The sequence below is a fragment of the Aquila chrysaetos genome, chromosome 14 (genome assembly GCF_900496995.4).
Source record: "Aquila chrysaetos chrysaetos chromosome 14, bAquChr1.4, whole genome shotgun sequence".
Lineage (NCBI taxonomy): Eukaryota > Metazoa > Chordata > Aves > Accipitriformes > Accipitridae > Aquila > Aquila chrysaetos.
In genome coordinates, this window is record NC_044017.1 from 28,966,277 (window position 1) to 28,992,147 (window position 25,871).

A 25,871-nucleotide genomic window follows, 5' to 3' on the forward strand; every position below is an offset into this window, starting at 1 on the left:
ACTTCAGCCTTATGTATTAAAATGGGCAGGACTTAACACAACACATCAACACGTATCAGGATTGCAACAGCTGCTAAACAGGAAAACTTACATTTTGAACAACTGCCAAATATTAAAACTCAGAAGCTATTTACTGACATTTACTCATGGGAACAATGGTGAAACCCTACCAAAGAGTGTACAGAAACTTATCTGCCTGACAGCTCATCTCTTTCTTTCAGCTATATCAGCGCATGTAATAAAAGCTGATTTTTTGCCACCAACCTTTTCTCTCTTAAACATTAGAATAATTTGAAATAACTCAGGCATAACCCTGCAAACTTTCACAACAACTGGCTTTGAAAATTCCCATCTCCATTTGCTGTCTTCTTGGTCGTGCTGACGCAACAACTGTTCGTAAGGCCTCGCTGTAAATCAAATCACTGGAATCGTTTCAGTCACCACAATGCAGCCTCCTGAGTACAATACAGAGGCAATGAACAATAGCAGGAATGTTAAGAGAAAGATGAAAGAATGAAATCTCTTAAATAGGTTTTGCCAGTGAAAAAAATATTGCCAGAACCACACTCCCAGCTGTCAACATGTGAACTTCAACAAGATAACAACACAGGTGAAGCTGGGAAAGGGAATGTGCTGGAAAGCATCTACACCCATCCTCAACCAGTTCGGTAGTCTTTGGACAGTGATAGACCAGGAAAAAAAAACAAACCACCCAAAACCCCTTCTAAACACATGGTCCCATTCATAGTTTTCTTTCAGATTATAAATTTTTACCACAATCACTTAGATCCTGTACACTGATGATTAACATTACAGGATTCTGAAGTCTGATACAGTTTTCACAACTGACCGTGTTATACTCAGCAGATACTCTTGTATGTATTACTGAGATCTTTTGGGCTTTAAACACGGGTTTGATTAGGAACTGGGACTGACCAGGTTTTGGAAAGCATAGGAAGTGAACCTGGACAGGCAGAGCTGCAGAAAACTGCGAATGAAGCTAGTGTATATTTTGGTCTATGCAAGTGACAAAGTGTAAGTTGTTTGATGTACATTGAGCAGCAAAGCACATGAGAGACCTTCCTTTGCCTGTACTGTCTGACTGGCAATGATTTTTATTTTTCCAGCTCTTCAGTTTTCACCAAATTCAGCATTTGTTCCCACCAACCCCTTAAAGCATGTCTGATACTGTGTATTCCATCAGATTTTTTCAAAAGTTTCATATTACGTACAGATAGATGCAAATAATTAAACATCAGTGAACCAAGTTACGTAGAACTTCACTTTGTTCAGCTCATACTGTGCTTAAAATAATAATTCATCACAAATAACTCTGCTACCAAAACCTTGCCACGCAAACCCAATACAAGTCTACAAAAACTTGATTCTTTTCAGTTTTTTGGAAAGAAACATGAAACCTGCATTAAAAATTAATCTGATAGCCACCCTTCCACAACATTTGTTACTATAAATTAAGTTTCCCTCTTTAAATAAATTGTGCAAACCCAAACCTTTCCCAGATATTCCCATTACCCTTTAGTCTCTGAGTGCCTCTGTCTTTCACTTTGGAATTTCTCTTAAGCTCTACCACTAGATAGCTCTAGCAATTTCTCCACAGTCCCCAGTGCACCAGCAAGCCATATTTGCCTTACAAAGGCTGAAAAGCTAAGCATGGCTCCTTCACATATAACAGGACAAAATCAGGCAACGGTTTCTCCCTCACACTTAAAATGTACCATCACAGACAGTAAATCTGATCTGGCAGGGATGTCAGATCCAAATTACTGGGTAGACAACAATTTGCTGTTTACTTGACTGTTAACAGCTTCCAGCCTTTTCAGAAATATTTTCTTTATCAGTAGGGAACAGACCTCAACACTGCTTACAACAAGACTTGTAATTACAGCAGCTGCATAGAAATAGCAAAAACACATACAGCACACAAAATTTCAGACCATCTCTTTGTAACTTCAGTAACCTCAAGGGAGTGATAGAGCCTGCAAGAGGACATGCAATCACCTTTAAAATAAAATTAATTAAAAAAAAACCACAACAAAACCCAAATAATAATTAGTATTTCTAATATCAAGGTTCCAAATTCACAGGAGCACAGGAAGCACTATAATAAATGAGATGTCTCAGGTGCTGGGAGGGCAAATATCCCTAATATTATCTCTTAGCCTGCCTTTAATAAACTACAAGATTGTCTAGAGCTTTGAGATTTAAATCGTTCTACCAAAACTATTACCATCATTGATTGTAATTGGGAATACTCCTATTATTCATATACAGTGTATTCATGAATATTTCTAAGTTACACTCAGTTACATTCCATAGCACATGGAAATTATGAAGTATTTTTAGTAATACTGCATTTGCTACCATTTTATCTTTGAATTTTATCTGCTGAATTTCTTCTTGCTCTTAAGGTTACTCATCCCAACAAAGGGCTGAAAAGTGCTGAGCTACCTTCTTCAGGTGCTTGTTTCACACATTGTTAAGTTGTTTCCCTTTATTCCTATTTGTTTTAGTGTAAACAACCCTAGGGTTTTTAGTACTTTTCACAATTAAAATCTCTATTCAAAAACTCCTGAAGGAACTTTATGGTTATCAATTCCTCAAAAGCTTTCTTCTTGAGAAACCAAACACACCTTTAAAGAAATGAACCGGTCAACTAATAAACACGTTAAAAAATGCAAAAATGGAGATAAACGGTATTAAAGGGGTGTAATCAAGAGCTTTAGCGGGTACCGCACCATCAGAACCACTTGCTGTGATTCCACCTCCCTAATTTACAGCTGCCTACCACCCGCTCTGTATTTAGTAGCTTCGCTGCTTTTGGCACTCGTCCAGAAAAGCGCCAGCTTCCACAGGCACATGTCACCGTTTCCAAACGCCACTCCTGCTCCGCGCAGGCCGGCCATCCCTCTCAAAGGTCACCAGAGGATATGCCAGGACGGTTCAGGTCATCCTTCCTAGCACATCCAAGCTCAAGGTCAACCCCCGACCTCCTCACCGTCCGCCGCAGGCGCCCTCAAACGCACATCGGCCTTGGCAACCCCTGAGGCGGACGCGGCTTTGCCTTAGTGGAAGGACAAAGCCGTGCGGTGCAGAAGCAGAAAGTGTCACGAGATGGTAATAAGCCGCTTGATGGAGAAGAGCGGTTCCCACGCGTACAGGCTGCCGGGCTCCTCCTTGCTTCGCTGCAGGTGAGACACTTTGAAAGAGAAGCTGTGACAAGCCACGCTAAGCGAACCTGCGACTGAACTCTGCCCTCTCCTCTCACGCGATACCCACGACCACAAGAAGAGACAGGGACCGTAGCGCAAACTGGGCACGCCAGCAGCCCGTAAGGCGACAGCCTGCCTCCAGGCCTCCCCGGGGCGGCCCGGCTGAGGGGAAAACGGGGCTGCCCACATCCCCGGGCCCGGCGTCGGGGCCTGGAGGTTGGCCGTGGCAAGAGAAGCCCGGGGGAGTCTGTCGGGAATCCCGGCCCGGGCCACCCCGGGGACGAGGGGTCGTTTACCTGAGCCGTGCAGCGCCCTGACCTCCAGGCGGCCGGACCGCTCCGCGGCCGCGCCGCTGCCCAGCACCTGCCGCAGGAGCAGGCGGACCCTGCGGGCGGCGGGACCCCCGGCCCCGCCACCCAGGCATAGCACCCGCGACTGCATGGCCCGCGGGGAGACCGCCGCCGCCGCCGCCGGGCCGGGCCGAGGAGGGGAAGGGAAACGCCGAGGCACAAAGTCCCGCCGGAAACTAGCGCCGGGCCGAGCGGCGGCCGGGGCGGGTACGGGCCCGGCGTGGGTGGGTGGCGGCGGCCGGCCGGGCCTGCCCTCCCTGTGCCGCCGGGGTGCCCGGGGGATATGGCGGGGCGAACGGGGTTCCTTTCGCCCTACAGCGGTGCCGGAGAGGGTGTGGGGGGAGCCGGCCGGAGGGGGGGGGCGATGGCAAGAGGGACCCGCCGGGTCCCCCCTCAGGGCGGGCCGCCGCGGGGGGGGTTGGCACCCCTGTGAGCTCAGTCAGGAGGGCTGGGGCGTCAGCTCTGAGGACGACGTTATTTTTTTCGGGTGAAAGAGGCTGAACTCCGTAGCTGGTAACGTTTAAAACGCCCTGGGCAGCGGTGGCTGAGGTAAACTCATGCGCCGAAGGTATTTCCTACCTTTGGTTTCTTAAATCCTGCTGAATCCGCGGGCCCTTCTGTCCCAGTGCCGCCCCTCGCCTGTGTTCCTGGGGCTAGGTTATCTTATACTTTAAGACTTTGAACCAAGTTACTCAGGAGTCACGTTTTGCACATGCATGGCTTAGGTGTGAGATTTTTGTGAAAGATGATGTTAACTGGAATAGATTTCAAAACTGGCTTGTTTCAACTAAAGTTACTGCTCATGGATCTATGTAAAAGCTTGGGAGTATATTTTAGAATAATTCGTGAAAGGCTGAAGCTTTCACGATAACAAACTAAGCCTAGTTTCAAGGAAAATCCAGTTGAGACTTGGGTCTCGGCACCAGTAACAAGGTGGTGAGGGAGCTTAGCAGAAGGTAGAAGCCAGCATCAAGTCACCATCTTTATCACCTGTACTTCAGTATTTAGGTATCTCAGCGTCCGCGGGGCTGGGAGAATTTTTCACCAATCTCCCACTTCCTGCATGTTTTCAGCGTTGAACAATTATCCCAGAGGACAACCACTAAAGAGTGAGCTAAGCATCTGTTTAAACATAGATAACTTAGACTTCTAAGCCCCCAAAAGATATTACGAGTTATGAGTGTTGATCTAGTCCTAGATGCATTTCTGCAGCTCGGTATTAGGTGCTTTAAACAGTTAAGAGAGGTGAAATTTCATGATCTTCAGCGTTTCCCGTTGGCTAGAGTGTTGGTCGGGTATGAATTCTATTCTTAGTACCTAATATAGGTCTGTGAACCTGCTTTCTGGGTCTAAGGCAGGGTAAACTAAATTGAAACATCCTTTTATGGATATTGCCCTAATTTCTTGTAAGCTGAAGATTGCAAATGCTGGAGGCTAAGGATAGGCTACGTAACAAGGTCTGGCGGAACAGAGTAGAAGGCCAAAGAGGCAAAATAACAATGCAATCGTTTATGAATATATCTTACCAATCTGGGATATTAAATTAGAAGATGACATTGATCTTCTTGTCATATCTATAGACAAAATAATAAATAGTAATAAATTGCAACAGATACGCAACAATTAAACGCATAACCTAAATACTGAATAGATTTGATGCTATGCTGGAAATAATGAGACATTTCAAAATTTCGTACAGATTCATAGTAATTTCACACTGTGAATGTACAAAGCTGCCTTTTACCTCTCTCTGTGTGTGTATATATATATACACACCTGTCAAGCTAAATGCTTTACATTTCAGCCCTTTCTGAGTCATATATCTATAAAATGTTTTGCTTTTTAAAGCATTGTCTTAAAATTCCGAATTAGTCAACTTTTCCAAAACTTTAAATTCAGCCTTGAGTTCAGCCTCCAACTTTCCATTTGCAGCAAAAGAAAACTATATTTACTGATTTTCAAACCATTGCTGGGAAAGTTATAATGGAAACATTGTTATCTCTGTGCATAATTATGGGGAGGGAAATTTTGTTGAATATATACATGTATGCACGCATACTCAAACAATTAGATGCACAACTTGAATGTTGCATTGTTTTTATGCTATACTGTCAGTCGTGACACCACTCAAAATTCAGTTTAATTTAATAATGTGAACATATAGAACCTAGTTTTTCTTGTATATACATGTGTATATCCACATGTGAAATTTTATCTGGCTATACAATATTACATTATTGCTTGAATGTGGCATCTGCTTTGCTTGCTAATCATAAGTGATGCATGTATGCTGGTACTTGCTCACTTCTCTCTATGGAAAGCACGATTCCATCAGTGGTTCAGTGCTGTCATGAAGTGGAAGGATTTAGCAGCCTGCATCTTTTTTTTTGTGTGTTTGTGAAGTCTTTCACAGATGATTTACAGCACTGGTAACAAACAGCTATTTCATATTTTCATTCCCTGGCTTAACAGCATTCTTATTTGGAACGTGAAGTTTCTTAACAAAAATACTTTTCCTTTGCTTAAACAGAAAAGAACTTATTCCAAAGAGTGAGAGCTCAAAAAGCATCTCTGTGAGCTGACAGTTTCCAGACTGTTCTCTCTAGTAGCTGTCAGCTACTTTGCTATGTAGCTCTAGCTGCAAGACTAAATTAGACACAGGTGCAGATATAAAGAACAGTGCATCATCTCTGCCTAGTTGTAGTCAGTTCTCCTACACAAGCACAGAGAAGACAGCGGAGATGAAATCCTGGCTTCATCTGAAGTTCGTAGGAAATTGAATGCAGCGAGGCCTGAGTTTTACCCAAATGTTCTGGCTGAACTACAGTAATAGAAGTCAGTCAGTCTTCATTTACTGTTAAGTCTTTGTCTAGAGGGTAGGTCTAACATTAAACTCCTTTGAAACTATGTCCAGAAAATGTGAAGAGGCAAAAAAGGAAGTCTATTAGAATTCATACAATTCCCTGGTGGTGTGGGATCCATCTGGTGATACTAACAGAAAAAGTCAAGCCATAGAGGCAGGCCTTGCTTACTAATAATTTCATTCCTGAGATCAAGAGGTTACTTTTGTATCTTTTTTCAGTTAGGCAAAATTAGTTTCCTTGGTTTAAAATTTATAGTTGTTTTCCCAAATTATCTGCAGCCACTGATGGCTTGCTTTAGATACTGGACGTAGAGAGAGTCTGGCTTGTTTTCTTCTGCTGTATATCAGTTTTGAACAAACATAAGTATGATTTCCATGGAGCCACTCTAATTCACTATAATGAGTCATTGTAATACCAGAAGGTTCTTCTCTTGTATGGAATCGATTGGGAACAATATAAATCAAATAAAAATGCACAGCTGTTCCTTTGTTGACTTGAACCCTAAATTTGTCCCCTATTTTAATCCAAGTTGATTTAAAAAATGGATCCACCAATAAGATACCAAGGTTCTAAAGTAAACTGTCTTATCTCCTGTTTCTTGCTAAACTGGCTTTCATTCATAATTTCTTTCTTTGCATCTAATGATTATTAGAATATCCACCTCTTCCTTCTGTACTAGTCTAAAATAAGCAAGAGTCAAAGCTAGATTTGGTTCCGCAAATAGTGTTTATAATAGATTTTCCACCCCAGAAGAATGTGTAATTACTGCCTTTTTAGTTAAGGGTTCAAAGGTTTTTGTTCTGTGTTTGTATGACAACTTCTTTCAAGAAATTAACATCCACTTCATTAGCTTGCTTAGTACCTGTTCAGACCCCTCTGTATCTGTGTTATCCTGTGCTGTTTGCACTGTTACACTGAACTAAAACAGCAAGTAAGGATAAAGTCATTACTGATTTTTGTAAGAAATAATGACATCGAGGTAAGGAGGTTCTTACCATCTGATTGCTCACTGGAAGGTTGACCTAACAGCCTCTAGCTACTTGAAATTACATTTCTTGAAGATCATTATTGCAGCCATAAAACCTGTATAAATTTTTTTTTTTAAAGGAACATAGAAAGTAAGAAAAAAAGGTACTCTGCTGGCTGGTACTGCATATTCACATTCATGTATGTGTTATAATATAAATGCTTAGAGAGTATAAAAGGCCATAAGTGATGGCATCTAATTTCTTATGCCAAATTCCGTCTGTTTTCAGTAGTTTGTAACTCCACCATTCTTTAATAATTTGGGCAGAAATTTCTCATGCTGAATTTCTGCCTCAGGCTGAAAACTTCTTTTGAAAACTTGAACAAAAATAGCTTAGCCACTTTTCAGAAAAGAAAAATGAGTGTTTTACTCAGGAGCAGCTATAACCCTTATGTGACTGGGAAGGCTACACGACTGAGCAGCCACATCACATGAGGGAGATGCTTACTACCTTCCTTGGTGCTATTCGAGAGCTGAGGGGAGACTAAAGAAGATTAAAACCTCCATCCTGCCTGATAAATCTGTATCTGGTTTTACCCACATGAAAACAGTTCTTAAAGTAGGAGCTTCCCCATTCTGAGCTTTAGAACCAGGGCTAGAATTCTGCTAAGAGGGTCATTCTGGTTTCAGAAAGATGCTTTTTGATGACCCCAATTTTTTGCTGAATCACGAGCTTCTGAAAACTGAGGGAATGTATTATAGTTTAACAACCAAGTCATCATATTCTGTTTGTGTGAAGTATGACCTACGATAAGACTGCATCGGTTGTGCTAGACTTCCCCCTCTTATTTCTCCTTCAAGGCCAGGAAGCACAACAGACAAAGACACTCTCTGATGTGCTTTCAGTGCTCCTTCTTTCCCCAGGCTGAGGAAACAGAGGGATGAGGAGCCAAGCCTGAAGGGACAGTTGGAAAATGGTGAATAAAGCACAAGGAACCCAAAGGGGAAGTGGGGGGGAGGGCAAAGCCACTAGATGGATGTAGGCTGAGAGTAAAAAGCTACACGAACTAAAGTAATGAAGGATGAGGTTAAGACAGGGACTGAAAGCACCGTGACCACTATGTTTTGCAAGTCCTGGACACCACTGGAACCCCCAGTATTCTGCTGCTGACAGAAGAAACCCACTGAAAATATACTGACCTGGTTCACTCGTGCTGTTAGTCTGTGTGGTAGGGGATCTCTGCTGTCCTGCTTGATGCGTTATTGGGACTCTGGGGCAGGAGGGTTGTTTCTATTTGATTTCTGTAATTGTTACTTCTTTTAACTCTAGAAAAATACAAAATGCTCCAGTGAACTAATACAGCAGTTCAGTGATTTCAGAACTGCACGAAGTCACATGTTCAGGAATTAAATGCAAAAATGGTATTGCTAGGTTATTGAAATTAAACTGCTGTTGATATGAAAATCTTCATACAAAATTAGTGAGATGATCAGAAACTGAGATTTCATTGGCTTCACAGACATTCATAGCCTGATAAAGCATAGCGTGCATTAACAGTGTCTGTGTAGGAGCTAATGGAGTTAGGGAATACGTACCATAGCGTTAACACTAGAAAAGACAAAGACCTTTTCAAGAAGAGAGAGGCAGAAAATCCATGCATCAAGATCCTGTCCCTCCTGCTGAAGGGGACAGCACCTGTGCAGTGACTACTTCAATTTGAGGAACTCAGGAATGGGTGTTTTAGAATCATAGCATCGTTTAGGTTGGAAAAGACCTTTAAGATCATCGAGTCCAACCGTTAATGTAGCACTGCCAAGTCCACCACTAAACCATGTCCCTAAGCACCACATCTACCCGTCCTTTAAATACCTCCAGGGATGGTGACTCTACCACTTCCCTGGGCAGCCTGTGCCAATGCTTGACAATGCTTTTGGTGAAGAAATTTTTCCTCATATGCAATCTAAACCTCCCCTGACGTAACTTGAGGCCATTTCCTCTTGTCCTACCACTTGTTACTTGGGAGAAGAGACTGACACCCACCTCGCTACAACCTCCTTTCAGGTAGGTGTAGAGAGCGATAAGGTCTCCCCTCAGCCTCCTTTTCTCCAGGCTAAACAACCCCAGTTCCATCAGCTGCTCCTCATAAGACTTGTGCTCCAGACCCTTCACCAGCTTCGTTGTTCTTGTTTGGACATGCTCCAGCACCTCAATGTCTTTCTTGTAGTGAGGGACCCAAAACTGAACACAGTATTCGAGATGCGGCCTCACCAGTGCCGAGCACAGGGGGACGATCACTTCCCTAGTCCTGATGGCCACAGTCTCTGATACAAATTAGTTGCCAATGTAGGGTATCGTCTCGTTTCTGGCTTATTTGATTTAGCTGTACTTGCATCAAAGATATGCTCACAGGCAAAGATTTCTGGTGTCCTTCTCTGTGTCCTTCACGGTTGTCATGATCCTCTAAAACAACTCTTACGCTTTTCACCCACCCCAACACTGATGTAAAATATCTGCTAAATAAGCTTCACTGGTTTGTATTTAGTGTTTTACTTTATAACTGGGGTGGGCTACAACTGTACACAAAGCTGGTTAGCAGAGTGGATGGTAGTATCTGGGTAAAACGTGGTAGTTCCATCCCAGTCCCACGTGCCCATATCCTAAAGCTTTTCCGGACTCAGCCCACAATTCAAAGGCAGCCACAAAATGTTAGTAGAGCTGTTACATTAAGAGCTAAGCAAAATATCTGATCAAAGATTGCCTGAAATCTTTATCCATTTTCATGGTGAAATGGTAGGTTTCCTTTTTTCTTAACTTACAAACACCTTGGCTTTTCCTAATGTTTATGTCTTGATGGATTGCATTTTGCTATCTACAGAATATTGCACAAAATAATCTCTGAAGGGTCACTAGCAGCATGTGCTGGTGACACAACATCATCAGTAAAATGCCAAAGTTCCTGAAGACAGGATTAATCTTACCCCCTTATAATTCAGTGTCGTCCCTGTTAAGCGCAGGCTAATCCCATGTATCACAAAGGCTATTTAAATTTCAATAAATTGTGAGGCAATCTCACAAACTCATGTTTGCGGTTAACGAACAAAACTTAACTTTATTCTAGCTGCGGAACTTGCAACATTAGTTCAGTAGGGCCTGAGGCCATTTGTGGGGCTTACATAATCCCAAAAGATGAAAATACTTATTGCCTCATTCCTGAACCTTTGAACTCTCTGTAGGCATTACTTTCACGAAAAATCGTCAACCTGTCTGGCTGGCCACGGGGTAGAGCTGTGGGTGACACACGGTGAAAGATTTAGCCCAGAACAAAGGCTGAGGTGAGCGCCCAACTGTTCCATTTAGACACTAATATCCTAAATCGTTGCTTAAGGGAGCTGCCAGTGAATCCCCTGCTGGCATATGTTCTGGGTCCCTCTAACAGGAGAGTTCATAATCAGCAGCCTGACCCCTCGACCTTGTCGATGTAAATAAAATAGACAAAATTGTGCCTTCTGTGCTGTCATCTGTGGGAAGAGGCGTTATAGCCTGCACATCACGACTGCATTAGCATTGTGTGAACACCAAATGAAAACCTTCACAAAAGTGCAGATTTAAAATAGCTCTAAATGACCTGGTCTGAGATTTGAAATCCCACACAGAGTTGCACTGATATAATATCTTGAGTTTAATATCAATTAGAATGAATGAGATTATTTTTTTCTGGGTATTTTAAACTGAAAATTGATTAATCTGTATTTAAAGAATTACCTAAAAAATCTTTAAGAAATAAAAAAACTCAAACCAGCTGTCATGAAGCCATGATGGGATTTTCTTTCTAAAAGAAAAGACCTTGAAAATGTTTCATATTCGTCTCTCATAAAGCCCATATCTGAAGTGAAGTACAAGCTTTACTTTCTCAGGACAAGACTATTTAACACAGGTCCTCCAGGGAAACTCCAACTTGATTAGAATTCTCTTAGTGTTTTCAGTGGAGCAGCATTGTCTTTTACAAACTAGACAAAAACAAAACCTTATACAATCTGATTGTTGTTTCAGCTATTTGTTTGGCTTCTCCATTATGTTCAGATGAAACAGTTCAAATTGAAAATTAGAAACATTAACTGCACTAAGCAAGCATAGATTCCAAAAGAAGAGGCAGGAAATATGAAAACCTCTTTCTTTTTAGGTCAATGAGAATTTCAGCATGTGTGAATACGCAACTTACTTTCACCTGCTCTCTTTGAGGTACTGTAGCTAACTATATAATTTTATCAGACAGCGTCTGGGAAGTTTCAATTTTATGACAAGTGAAAGAAATGTGAAAATGGTAATTATGAGGAGATTAAAGTAATGCGGTACATGTTTAGCTCATACATTAGGAGGTGGATTTTTTTTTTCTTTCTTCTACAAGTGGCTGTAGGGTTTTTTCTTTTTAAAATAAACACTTTTAAAGCCCCCAATGGAACCTCTTAAATAATAAAAGATCTCAAATTCCTCTGAATATATTTTCAGAATTGAAATACAGTATCTCTCTGTGTTGGAAGGAATAACCCAGCCCATCTCGACTTTCACTTGCTTTCCTGAACAATGGTCCTTTGCTGTCCTATTATCTTAAATGGATTAATGTTCTAAGAATGCTTAAATGGGATTGTGGAGCTTTCGTTTACAGTTGGGACACTATTCTTCATTCAGAATTCCTTTCTCAGTGTTCAGCATTGGTTTTGTTTGAAGGCCAATTTAAGGACATCTTAAAAGGCTTGACTTCGTTTCTACTTTTATTTCCTTACTTCATAGTATGCTGAAGTAGTTCAAGAGCACTGCAAAGCATGCAGTTTTGTCTTCAAAAGCTCAGAATTTAAGGGCTTAACCCAGTTTGCATGCAACTAGCCAGTCATACTTTGATTTCAAAGAATGAGTACAGTTATTCAAGTGGGTAGGCGTTAGCAGAATTGGTCCATGCAGAACAGTAAATGAGCTCATAGGAGGGAGGATTTTTTTTGTAAGACTTGAGTGTGCTTGGCCTTGATTTATATTGCACAAAGAGTGGCTGACAGCCCAACCACTGTTACCTTGTGTGGCATGGAAGCAGGTAGTACAGTAGGTAACGAGGGGATGGTTCTAATGCCCTCTTACACTATTTGTCATGCTAAATCAACACCTGAAATCCCTTCCTAGGTAGAGATACAAGGGGGAGTGGAGATAGGTATGAGCTCCTCTCTCCAGTCTCTGAGCTGGTGCAAGATGAATCAGCTCGCTGCCATGCGAGGCAACGCACCCAAGTAAAAGCATGCTGGCTTAGTAGCTCAGTATGCAGGAACTTAACAGTGGGTTTTATTGTTATCATTCTTAATTATTATTCCTATTAGTACTAGAAGGGATTTGAAGAAGAGAAGGTGAGAGTCCAGTGAATGAGGAACAAACAACCTGGGTGTCACTTCACAAGCAGTTATGGAGTGCATCTCACAGCATTTATCTAACTTCAGATTTAATTGTGCAGCTAATTGCTTAATTACAACAGAATCTATTTAATGTCCTACTTGAGAAGCAGTGCCATCTGGAATGAGCACGAACAGCAAGAAAATCAACAGTACAGTTTGAATGTATTCACAGGAAAAAACTTGTGCTCTGGAAGAGGTGTGCGCCTTTGGACACAGCAGTACCAGTGGTCATAAGCTTTTCCTTCTTCAGATCCGCATTTGTAAACCTGAAACCTTTCCTCTGCCTGTCAAATACTGCAGTCACAAAGACACGTGGCAGCCCATGCTAATACTAATAATATTCAGCAACCACTGTTCTCATTACCTCCTTCCATTCCCACCTTCTGCTTGCTTGAGTCCACTTCTTTGGCTGCCCTGCCCTTTGTAGTGTAAGGTCTTTGGGGCAGGAAATAGCCTTTTTGTTGTGGTTTATAGGTGTTAAACAGAGAAGGGCTCTGATCCACCACAGAAACTCTAAGATCGTAATACAGCTAATACAAATAAGCCCAAGACAGATTCTGTTTGTTACAATTAAATAGATTTTTTCCCCAAATTACAGAGGGATCCTTTGAAAAGTAGAGTAGGACGTGTTATCTTTTATCCATCAAGCACTAGAATATATCTATGTTGCTGAAAGATTATACTTGCTGGAGGCTTAGAAAAGGCATTCCATATTCGTGGCGTGATTTAACTGTACCTAGCTTTATTTTGTTTCACCAGGTCCTAATTTAGACCACTGAAAAGGCTGCTTTACACAGACCTCCATTCTGAGCCAGTCCTTGAACTGATCTGGAAGACAGAAGAATGACCGAAAACCAATACGGTATAATTATATTTCTTTAAAGTGAGGAGAGGATTGAGAATAATTTGCATGAATTGTAGCCCAGACAGCTGATACCTGGGGCAATAAGAACAAATATAAACTTGAAAGATGCAGTCATCAGGGATGGAATAGAGGCATTGCTGTGTATAGATTATTCAATTATAATAATAACATTGTAGCCACACAGTACAAGTGAAGAAAAAAGAAAAATTCAAGATTATAAAGACCCTGCTGACACACAGAAGGGTAAATCCACTAGAGGGAGACAAACTGAAATCACCAAAAAATGAAGTGGAAGAAACAGGAAGAGTGTATACAATTAAACACAGTAATCCCTATTTTTTTTCTTAATGAGTAATTTACTCAGCATTCTTACTTCTCTTACTTCCTTGTCAGTATCAGGAAATCTAGATTTTAATTTTAATTTCTTGCTAAAAGTGTGTTAGCTCAGGCAAAATGCTGCCGCTAAAAATATGACAGCTGTATTTCACAAACCCTATTTCTTGGTGCTGGAAAGTTTTCTCATTATTAACAAGTCCATGTGAAAGAGCCATCGTTTAGATTCCTACTGTTTCTTGACAGAAGGAATGCGTAGTGCAAAATATGTTTAATGATAGCAGTATTTCAGATTGCTTTTATAGCTCCAGGGGTTTGTAAACACTTATTTAGCAATCTTTTAATTCAGCAAGATTGACCAACGTACAAAGTCTTCCTGACAAATAGGCAAAATAAAGGACTTTAGTACAAGAGTGACCAATACATAAAGCTGTGGTGGATTGACCCCGCTCAAGAGCCAGTACCCACACAGATGCTTGCTCATTCCCTGTCTCATGCGAGAGGGGGTAAGTGAGCGGCTGTGTGGGTGTTTGGCTGTTGGCTGGGGTCAACCCACCACAGTCCTTCCAGATCCATTCCAAAAGTCCTTCACATCTCAACAAAGTTCTTGATGCTTTATTTGGTGACAGTTTATATCCTGGGTTGCCTTGAATTGCTCTAACCTGAGCAAATAGAAATTAGCCATCTAAGTTTGAGCAGTCAAGAGAAGGTCCACCTTACAGTCAGAGAAAAAAAATAGACACCCTGGAAGGGCAATTCATCTTGACCTAAGGCAGGTATCTGTGTTCAGATGAATCGTTCTCTTGAAACTTCTATTTCTTTATAGTGGGAACTTTGCCTCACTAGCTCAGGTCTGAATGGTTTACTTCAGACACCCAAAAGCAGGTGAGACAAAGCCAACTAACTGCTTACTTCTTTATCTGATTTGACTTGGTCCTTTTTGTATGCCTTTTGAAACCTCTTCAGTGGTGTCAGTGGACATGTCCTGTATTCTAGTTCAGTTGTGTCCCCCTTTATCCCAGCATTAAAGATTATTCCCTACTTTTGCTTTTATATTATCAGTATTTTTTCTGTGTTCTGACACTATTTTTAATAATATGTACCCCCTTCTTCAGTAACAGCTATTAATTATATTAGTTGTAGCCTGCTGTACTGGTTAAGCTGTAGGCTGAGCAAGTCTAGAAAAAGAAAAAAAAGCTAAAACTTCATCTGTGACCTGAGCTAAATTTTCTCATGCTTCATGTGCTTACTTCCCCATTTCATAGTTAATCACCATATGTAGCCCAAAGTATTTGCCCTCCTTTTTGTTTGCTCATCAAAAGGATATTTTTTGTTGAGGAACAGAAGGAAAACTTTCCCTTATTTTCTTGTCAGGACAAGATACAGATATTGTCCCACTTCTACCCAAGGAAATGTAATAAAAATCTGTCTCATTGTAATTCTTTTACAGCATTTATTTTCATTGGGTTTTTTGGCAGAACTGGAGGCCCTAAAGTTTTGAAGAGTTGGAACTGTGCTCAGGAGAAGGAGTTTGGCAAAATCACTGCATGACTAAATGTGCCCTCCTATGTTTTATACCCCTCCTTGTCTCCTTCCTTCCTTCTCTCTTTACTCCTTCCCTCCTTTGTCCTGTCCCCCTTTCCTCCTTCGTTCCTTCTCTCCTTCATTCCTTCTTTCCTCTTTCCCTTCTCTCCCAAGCCTTTTAATCTGCCAACTGTTCTTAACAGATGTTTCCCACATACCCACCCAACTTCTGATTCTCCTACTTTTCTTTATACTACCTCTGTTTCTCCCGCTGGGCTGCTATTATCATTGCTACTCATGCATTGCGCATTAGAAATCCCACATCCAAATCCAGTCAATAGATGTTAGATTCAAAATTTTCTTTGAGGGCAGGTCTCAATCCCAGCTTACTGAAGTCAACAGCAGATCTTTCTCTGCCTAAGCCAACCGCTCTATCCTAACTCGCTTTTGAGACTCACATTAGAGAACTGCAGCAAGTTCTGAAACTTTTAACCTGAAAGGCCGGAAGTTATTGGAAAACAAGCTCTTGTTTTGCAGTCCCTCGTGGATAACACCCACTTGGATGAAGTTGCCATCTGTTGTTTTCTTGGATCGTGTCAGAATATGTGAAATAAACTGGAAGAGAGAGAGGCAAAACGACAGACAGATGCAAGTGGGGAATAATGTTTGGAAATTTACTATTGAGGTTCTGCAAAGCAAGAGAAGGACATGAAATGTTGCATGTTAGGTCTGGAAAAGATCTGCTGGGGCAATAAAGATGATTGCACCGACCACCAAAAAGTGGCTGGAGCATAAAGAAAGCTCCCTGGCTGCCATAGATCCAGCATCGTTGTTCTTTATTTCTTTTTCTCATAGTTTTCTAGGCAGAAATGGGCTGAATGCTGGCCGTGGGAGGTGGGACCAGAATCATCCTTTAGACCATGGCAAGAAGGACAAAGTCAAACAGCAGTTAGAGTAAATAATTTGTGGGCTTAATGATGGGAACTAAAAGTGTGACATTCCCATTAACCTCTTCCCCAATCTGACTTGTAATGAGGAATCCAGCCTGTATCTTATAACCCGTCTCCAGTTACAAGACAGGAAAGGAGAGGAAAAGTTGAGGTATAGGGTTATGATCAGAAGTTTCATCAGTTTAGTGATGTCACATACATTTTCACTTAAATTTAAATAAATTTAAATTTAAAATAAAGTGGTTTAGGATTCAAAACCAAATAATATCAGTTCTGTTGGTGAAAATGAAATAGTGTTGTTTATCCCTGTTAAAAAAGAAGCATAGTTTTCTCTCTTTTCCTCTCTTCAGCTATCAATGAATACCTGCCTGTAATATAGAAAGAAGATACATGTATTATGTGCAATATTGCACAAGACCCCAAATTGGTATCGTACAGAAGGTACATTTCCTGAAAATGTTTTCAGAAGTGTTTTAATAGCAAATGCTTCATCAAGCTGTTATATCATGTTATATACAGGAAGAGAAAAACTAACACAGAGTTAGTTCATCTGCTAGCTTTTGAATTTAAGCAAACACTTAATATACCAGTAGTATTTATTGCTGTTACAAGATGTTAGGCATGTCTGTAAGTAGTATTTAAATATGATTCTCTTTTAAGCTGAAACAGTTTTACTGACTCAATGATACAAGCATTTCCTGAAAAAGAAGGACATATTTCCTGTATTTTGTTAATATTTGACAGCACTAATCTTAAACCAGTAGCAACATGACACTGATTTGTAAGACAGATTTTAAAGTAAGGTTGAAATTCTGTATTATTGTATCCCACGTAAACTTGTTTACCGAGCAACAATTACATAATAAATTACATTTAAAACCAAAAATAGACCCTGTTGTCCTTATTTATTTCAGTCATAGAATTAAGCAGAGTTAAAAAGGAGAGAGGATCCTGCAGATGAGCTCTCAACTGACAATGCTTTGTGTCCATGCGCTAAATTTTCCTCAGCTTCAGAGCAGGCGATCAGCAGAAGTCAACTCCATGCTTTGGGTTCCTCAAAGGAGTGAGTTTTGCCTTCAGTGCTTGGTTTGCAAAAAAAAAAAAAAAAATCCTAACTAATCTTCACAGAAGGGACAAAGCTCGCTTTGAGATATTGCAAGCTTTTTAATGTTAATACCAATATTTGCAATTGCATTCTAGTTTCTGCAGAGAGACAATGGGAAGTTTGGGCTCAAAGACTCCCGACTACTTGGTGTTACTCAGCAGGAACATCTCGTCTCTGGACTTGCAGTGCATGAAGTCAAATCTGTGCATAAACCTTCACAGAATAATCCTTAGTCTGAGGTCAGATGTCTGACCATGTCTGAGAGCACACCCGCTAAAATAATTGGATTAATAAGAGTGGAAAGAAACACATAAGCAGCATTTTCAGCAACAGGCCCCACCTTTTTGTCACAGTTTTCCTCCTCGCTCGGGACACAAGGAGATGCTTTTGCATTAGCCGCAGCCAAACCACAAATATCAGAAAAGAGCCCCTCAACCCTTCTGCCTCCCACAAAAACTAAGAGCATACAGCAGGAGCCTAGACTGATCGAGAGTCTAAAAAATAGGCATTGCAGTAAAATAAAACAGTGGACTCAATCTTCTTAGCCTGCCTAAGCAAAAGTTTGATTTAGCTTGATCACAATTTCTAATTCCTGTTACATGGAACAGCAATTTAGTTATGGAAGAGTCTTTCTTCCAGCAGCGAAAGGTGCAAGAAATTCCAATGATCAGAAATAAAGGCTAACTTAGACTGTGGAACAATTTATTTATGTTGTTTTGTAAGCTTTGTGACCTTTTGATCCTTTTTTTTGTGACTCTTTACTGGACACTTACAGTGTCCAGGCCAGTGTCAAGGCTGGCCACTATATTGTAGTGACAGTTGGACCAATGTCAGAGATAATACAGTTTCCTATTATACAGTAAAGATTGTGTCCACCCTTACTAAGAGGATCAGGCTGAGAGCATATGTTCAGTCTCTAGCTCCCATGACCTCAGATGCTTTTCTTCGCTCTTCAAAGTATTGTTTTGTACATGGCTGCCCTAAAACTTTCATAGTTAGCTTATCAAATGATTGAGAGGGCTCGGTCACCTGTATTCTGCATGATTTGCCATTCCTGCAAACCTTGTATCATCTGGAAACTGCTGCAATATAGTATGCTTGTTTGCTTTGGAGTTACTCATGATAATATTATACTGCAGAATAAGAGCAAACTCCTCTAGGACCTAATAAAGTAACCATTTAATAATAATAAGGCACCTTTCAATTAGTGGATTTTTAAATGGCTGATTATTCTCTTAATCTTTGATTGTTCTAAGTTCTCAGTTACCTTGCCAAGAGGTACCAGATCAGATGCCTTATAGAATATGCGCACGTATGCACACTTACTCTGTGATCTTTTGGTTTAAAGTCTGCATCCCACACTACTTCTAGCCATTGTCTTGTTTCCCATCGTGGTCTCCCCAGAAGCGTGTGAGAGCGTTGGAGACTTGGATTCATACTGACCTGGTTCTTCCTCGGATCACATCTCTGTGCTCTCCTGGTGAAAAGCTGTCTACGGGGCAAGGTAAAAAGCAGTTTCCCATGGACTTTGCTGCTGAAAAACAGTTTAAAAAAAATAAAAATAAAAAAATCCAGCTTTGTGGACTGGAGACAAAAAAGAATAAGAAATGGAAATAGAATTGTATCCCTAATCTATGTAATTTTGGTAATAATCAAGTTAAATACATAATGTATGTGTATCCAGTCTCTTTGAATCATACAGTCACTATGACAAGGTAGAAAAAAACCAGGTTTTAGTCCAGTGCTATCAAGTAGTTTTAGAATAAATACTATGTATTTTCACAATAGTAAGGTGTGCCCCAGATAAGCAACCTAGACCTTCTCAAGTTCAAGGTTTCCTTACTGCCGGAAGAGGATGATATCTGCATGTTTTATTTTGTACTTGTATAAAATATTCCCTTCATTCTTCATCCTGTCTATAACTAGAATCTGGCAGTTTTGGTAAGACTCGATGGGTAAGGGCTGTGAAATTCTCTCGGCACCTCATCTTTAAGTGCCACCTAACTTTGTACTGTCATGTTGTCAGAATCAGGTCCTTTTTCTTGTACTTACGAACAACTAAAACTTCTTGCCTGCTCATGATCCTAGGCATTATTCTTTTTCTATTCGAATTAGCTCCCTCCTTCGTGTTTCCTTTTCTTAATCTCTTCCCAGCATTGCATTTACAGCCAAGGTGAAGTTGTTGTTCACTTGCCCAAGTAACCAAAGCCCATATTGCTACATCAGTAGTGGAAAGGCGAAGTGCCATGAAAGCTTTTAACCTAGTACTTTCCCAAGTAGATTGTAAAATAGTCTGTTCTGCTAATAATCTGATTTATACCTCAGAATTCAGTTCCATATTATTGCTTTATATCCTTGTTGCAAAGATTTGCAAACTCATTCTTCTGGTTAATAAAATAAACCATAAAATAGGAACCTCTCTTTCTATAAATGCCTATAAAATAAAAACTTGGAAATCACATTTCATATGTATATTTATATATAGGTATATAAATCTTAGTAAAGATTAGTCAGTCCTATTCTGAGCTGTTTCTAGTATTTTGAAATCTGTTTTTTTTGCAGCAAAGTAAAAAGTGCAATCGCTGTGTGTGTAGACACCATACCAGTGACAGGGATAGTTTTAGAAAGTGTGGTGATAGACGAGTAGCAATGCACGATAATGCCAAATTATACCACCTACATCGTACCACTTGAGACATAAAAGATATTTTTGTAACATCCAGGTGAATAATAGGTTGCAGTCTCTTCCCTTTTTCTCTCCCTCGAGATCCACGGTTTCTTGTGGGGGATATGTCAGATCTAGCCAAAAAAGTGAACAAAGAGACAAAACTTCAGTCATGCAGCACAAATGCACCTAGATTGCTTCTATTCTTCTGATTGAGAAAAGCACTTTTTCTCTTAAAAACATTCTCTCTTCCAAAGGGCTTTCATTCTACTTCTATGCCAAACAACCTAATATAAAACATAAGTTATGGATTCAGCAAGTCAGGAGTGGAGTTGTGTGGGTACCTTAGCAATGGCATTATTCTAAAAAAGAAATCATGTCCACATGAACTGATTTGTGGGAGCAATATCAAAGACTGCTAATTCTGTTTAGTTATAGTCTTTAATAAGATGCGACAATCTTTACTGACAGCTGGTTGGCTTGCATTTCTCCCAACATTGGAACGAAATTCAAGCTTCTCTGAGAAAAGGAGAAAATATGCTTTGGGTCAAAAGAAATATGTACACGGGGAAGAATAAGAACTAATTTAGTATGTTAAGACCGGTTCAATGCTAGAGGTTTATTCAGACATTTTCCAAACAAAATGTTAATTAACATCTCACAGGGGTTATCTTCTAAAGGGAAAACTTGCTTACGCAAAGCAACAGGTGGTACAAAACAGTTTATGTGGAATTTTCCTTCTAGGTGAGCTAGGTGAGAACATAGCACTGTGTTGCATGAAGAAATGTTTTATTGTGTAGCATGAAGATGATGAGTTTTGACAAGTTAACATATTGCTATTGAATAAAGGTGTTATATTCATTTAATGGAAGGAGATAGACGTTATTCTCCACACTCCTCTCAGTCTACAGAGGCACTACCAAGAACACCGAGAGAGGGTTTTACAAAAAGAAATTAAAATAGACTGCACTAAAGTAGCTGCTATCTTTATTTATTAATTGTCAAATATCTTAACATCACATTTGACAACCTATAATGGCAAGGGACGCACCTTAGGACTATTGCTATTTGTGCTCTTCTTTCTTCCTGTACCTGGGAGAGACTGCAATATGCATACTTAAATTAATGGCTTAAATTCAAGGATCTGAATATGTCATGCAGGCCATTTAATTATATCAAGCTGGCCAATGAATATGGCTTGGAGGGGATGAAAATGCATTCCACATGCATGAAAGGCAGCAGATGGATTTATTGACTTCAGATGCAGTCAGGGGACACAAAGTGACATTTATTCCTTAAGAACCAGAAACAACAGGATTCACTAGTCTGTGTATCTGTGCACTAATGCAACAGATTGTGACTGAAAGGTTTAGCCTCCTTATGTACTTGTGTTTAATTTAAATCAGTTATTATTGTGTTCAATGTTTATGTTTCTATCCTGCTAATCCGATTTTTTGCAATTTTTTTTGTTTTGTTTACTTTTTGTGAAACAACCTGAATTTGGAGTCTGTTCTATATTAAAGGTTACTGACTTCCAGTTCTCCTCCACCTCAATGAACTTTTTATTCCTTCAGGAAGAAAATCTAAGAGGTTGTGTTCAAGACGTGGATATGACGTACAGTAAAACCTAATGGAAACATGATGCTAGGCATAGGCAAAGAAAGAACACAAAATAACAAGATTGGATTGACCATTATCCATCAGAAAGTTGTCTGGCATGATGCTTCTGCTGCCTTTCATGTCTCTCTAATTTTCTTCTGTCTTAACAAATAAAAATGGGTATAATAACTTTGCTTGTTTTTCCTGTAGTTTCTGGGCTTACACACCTCTACCATATTTTTCTAAACTATTTTTCCAGCTTTCTTCAAATGGAGGTACTTTTTAACTTTCATTTTATCCCTCTGCAGCTCTTTTCCACCCTTTTTTCAAAATAATTGTCTCATTCGTACTAAAATTTTCCATCAGATATTTCCTTAAGCTTGCAGAATAACCATGATCTAACAGAAGTAAACAAATGAAACACCTCACCCTTAGGACTGAGCATAAACTATTTATACTGCATTTTATGGATGCCTAAAAATCACTATGCAATACCATAATCCATGCATGAAGAACTAATTTCAGCTTCATTGCCCTCCATGGAGCTGCAGAAATGATACATTTAGTCTGGCGATTGTAAGAGTGTGAAAGAGTATCTCTTTCTTCCATTCTCATTTATTTCTGTCTTCTTGTATTCACTTGCTTACTTGAGGTGGAAAGGAATCGGTATGGTTGAGTGAATGAGAAAGCCGTATGCGAAAAAGAAACCTATATACTCTTTTCACTTCTTTGCTGATGGGAAGGCTATGCAGAAGCGCATAGAGCACGACACCAACCGTAACGTATGTATAGACAGCGCGATGACTGTTGGATACAGACGCTCCTCCTCCGTTCGGCTCCTGTCCTCCCCTCCCTGTAACTAGCCTTCAGTAGATTCCATTTGCATTTTCCCTTCTTTGAAATGTCACCTCCTTCCTGCTGCTCAGTTCCACCAACATACCTCTCCCTATTACTTCCACTTCCCTTCCCATAAGGGATAAATATAGCTGAATAACCGCATGCCTCGGCCACTTTTACATTCTAGTCCCAGTCCCCTGAGATAGCTCTCACCGGCTCAGGCGTAGACTTTGCCTTTGGAGAATTCAAAACCGCTAGCTACGTGGAAGCAGGAGGAGGTCTGAAAGGAGATGCCACTCTGCCCAAGCACAGAAGGTGAAGAGTGCTGAGGTCTGCCTTCTTATGGCGAAACGGGGCTTGGTGTGATGGGACTGATCTTCCCATGCACACCTATGGCGTGAGCCAGCGTTGAATGGATGACTGAGGTCTTGGACTTCTCCTCCTGTCTACACTCAGCAGGAGAGTCAATTAAAAAAAAAAAAGGAAGCTTGATGCACCCTTGAGGGAAAGTTAGCTGATAAAATTGGTAATGAAGTACCTCTCCTTTGCTGTTTGTCCTCATTTCATTTGCTAAGCAAGACTTTTCCTGGGTCTGTGTAGTGCCTTAATTTAAAAATGTTCCCATTTTTTTGGCAGCTGCAGCTTCCTCGGCTTCAACGATTCAACGTGTAAAATTGATATCAGCACTAGGCAGGCTCTGCATGCTTTTACTCCGTGATCTCAGAGGGAGCTGATCTTATCCCTGTAACTGCGGATTACTAAGGCTCCCCAAGAAAGTGGAGGCTACGGACACATGTGGATAACCTTTTTAGACAGGTCCACTTCAAAGGAGCCGTGTCTGAGAGAGTAAGATGCAAGTAAACAACATGTTTGATCTCGTAGTAAACAACCAGCTTATGAAAATAGTAGGGGGGGGGAAGAAAAATCATCTTACAGCTTCTGCATAGCCCTATTTGAAGACCCATTCAGTAACATTAGGTAGAAAACACCGGCTCAAGGCAAAGCTGGCAGCTCTCTTTCCCTGCTCCGAGAAGCCTCCCCTCTCTCGAAGGCACTGGACTTAGAGAAGCCTGGTAGGGCTTGTCTTCTTCACACCACCACCCCCCAGAAGATGTGAGTACGGGCTTCTTCACCCTTCCAGACCACAACCAGAGCAGGGGGCCTGAGGGCTGCTCGGAGCTATGGCGCTTTTTTTTATCCCCCATTAGCCTAGCAGGGGATTTTTTTGGTCTGTCTTGATGGTAAGGGAGGTTCTGCAAAGTTCTGCATGTCAGTGTCATATTTGTCTGTTGTTGTAACCCAATGCAAAATAGGCTATTTGTGTGGCTTTTAGGAAGAAGTCAAATACTACAAGTTCTATTTGTACACCTAGATGACTTGATAAAAGGGATTAACTCTATCCCAAATACTTGGAATCATTAATCATTGCATCATTAATAGCAGCAGCAATGCTTTGCACCCCTTTAGTCATCTGGTTTCCTAATGATTTCTCAAACAGAATGTGTTGTCTTCCCTGTTCGAATGGTTTGGGTGGTGGGATTTTTTTCTGCAGCCTGGTACTGATAGGTGCCTGCCCATGGAAAACATGCAGACCTGGCATTTGGGTGAAAGTCTGCTTCTCCCCGGGACCCATGCTATGGGATTGGGTTCTCTGAAACCAAGAAGGGTGATGGAAGGAGGGATACTCACTGAAGAGCTTCAGCGCGTCGGGAAGTAGGATTTTGTACTTCCCCCGAGAAAATAACTCCACCCAGTAGCTCAAAGGTGTACGGCTCGTGAACGGACACTGCTGATGTATGGATCAAGTTTTCCTTCCTATGGCAGTTGTGAGGGTGATGCTATGGGAGGCGGAAAAAGAGCTGGTAGCGTCTCTAGGCTTGGCTTGCATAATGCTTTCCACTGTTAGGGATACCAGGGCCTTGTTGTTTGAAAGGAGCTGTTTGGAAACACAGCAGGGAAATTCCTTAAAGTACGGGCGAGTTATTTTGCGTGTCCCGTGGAGATCTGAACACAGCTTTGCCACACCAGAGAGGGGAGGTATGCGGGGAGGATCAGAGTCAATATGGTTCGTCAACTAGAGCCATGTTCATGCTGGTTGACTTCTCTACTTTTAGTCCATACGGATGGGGAGTAAAAGGTAATGTGGCAAGCCACTAAGAACGGTTACTACAAATGAAGAATATAAAGAAATATCAAGTAGCTTCCCATCTGGTGAATAGCAAGTACCTGTAGTTGGAATGAATCAGGAGGAAAAAATTGGCTGCAATGAGAGACTGGCTCAGACTGGGCATTGCACAACAGGACCATATTGAGTTTGCACAGACTGCCTTAATTTTGGCATTTCTTACCTCTATGACGGCTTCCTTTTGTAGCCTCAACATTCTTTTAAGGCAATTATTCCACCATATGCAATGCACAGCTCATATTAGGAACGTATGCAGCTTATTTATGGAGGCACAGTCTGTCACTGGAAACATTGAATACCATGTGGGTTAAGGAATGTTAAAGAAGAGTCTCTTGAGGGACACATGAGTGGTATTCCCTGGAAAGCATCCTGAAGTATTTTTAGCTATGTATTTTCTCAATGTAGAATGAAAATAAGCCAAAAAAAAAAAAAAAAGAGAATAGGCAAGATGTATCCTATGTACTGTATGACTGTATGAGAGACTCTGCATTCTGAAACTACCTGAGAATGTGAGCCCTTGGACCTCCTAGTGAAAGAAGAAAACGGTGATCAGACTTTTTGCATATTCTTATTAAGTGGTGTTTTCAAGGGTCTTCAAAACAATACTCCAAAAAATACCCAGTAATGTTGTGAATTTTGTGCTTTGAGGACTTGGCACGCAACTGTTCTAGCTATGTGGAGGTTAATGCCTCTTTGTAAAGACGTGAGCCTTTGTGGATTCACATAATAAAAGCCTTGTGAAATTCAGCAGATCAGAAGGTGACACTCCCCTGTCTGGGACTGTTCCATGCCCTGAAACAGGTTTCTAAAATTAATTTTCAAAATGTAGAGTAATGAGAACCTGACTGGCTTTCACAGGGGCAAGTTCATCTACTGCCATGAAGATCAGTGGTCTCATTCCAGATTTCCACCACAAAGACTGTACTCACTATGTGTCCAGACTTCTTGAATCCCTTGTTTCTCA

General features: G+C 40.8%; 1 protein-coding gene and 2 long non-coding RNA genes across 4 annotated transcripts in view; 2 read left to right on the forward strand and 1 right to left on the reverse strand.

Moving 5' to 3' along the window:
* The window catches only part of VWA8 (von Willebrand factor A domain containing 8), a 194,439-nt gene extending 190,638 nt beyond the window's left edge, over positions 1-3,801 (reverse strand). Inside the window, exon 1 of one of the 2 annotated variants that reach the window (XM_030036351.2) lies at positions 3,527-3,801. In XM_030036351.2, coding sequence (XP_029892211.1) covers positions 3,527-3,671 — 145 coding nt within the window. In that variant the 5' untranslated portion in view covers positions 3,672-3,801. The remainder of the gene's footprint in view (positions 1-3,526) is intronic. The other variant, XM_030036352.2, reaches the window with a different exon arrangement.
* LOC115350586 lies at positions 562-17,396 on the forward strand. Its single transcript, XR_003926513.2, has 3 exons — positions 562-3,209; positions 13,604-13,706; positions 15,521-17,396. It is a non-coding gene; the product is annotated as an uncharacterized LOC115350586 (long non-coding RNA).
* A 1,619-nt stretch (positions 17,397-19,015) lies between these two features.
* LOC115350587 lies at positions 19,016-22,074 on the forward strand. The gene is made up of 2 exons (XR_003926514.1): positions 19,016-19,125; positions 21,861-22,074. It is a non-coding gene; the product is annotated as an uncharacterized LOC115350587 (long non-coding RNA).
* The last annotated feature ends 3,797 nt before the right edge of the window (positions 22,075-25,871 follow it).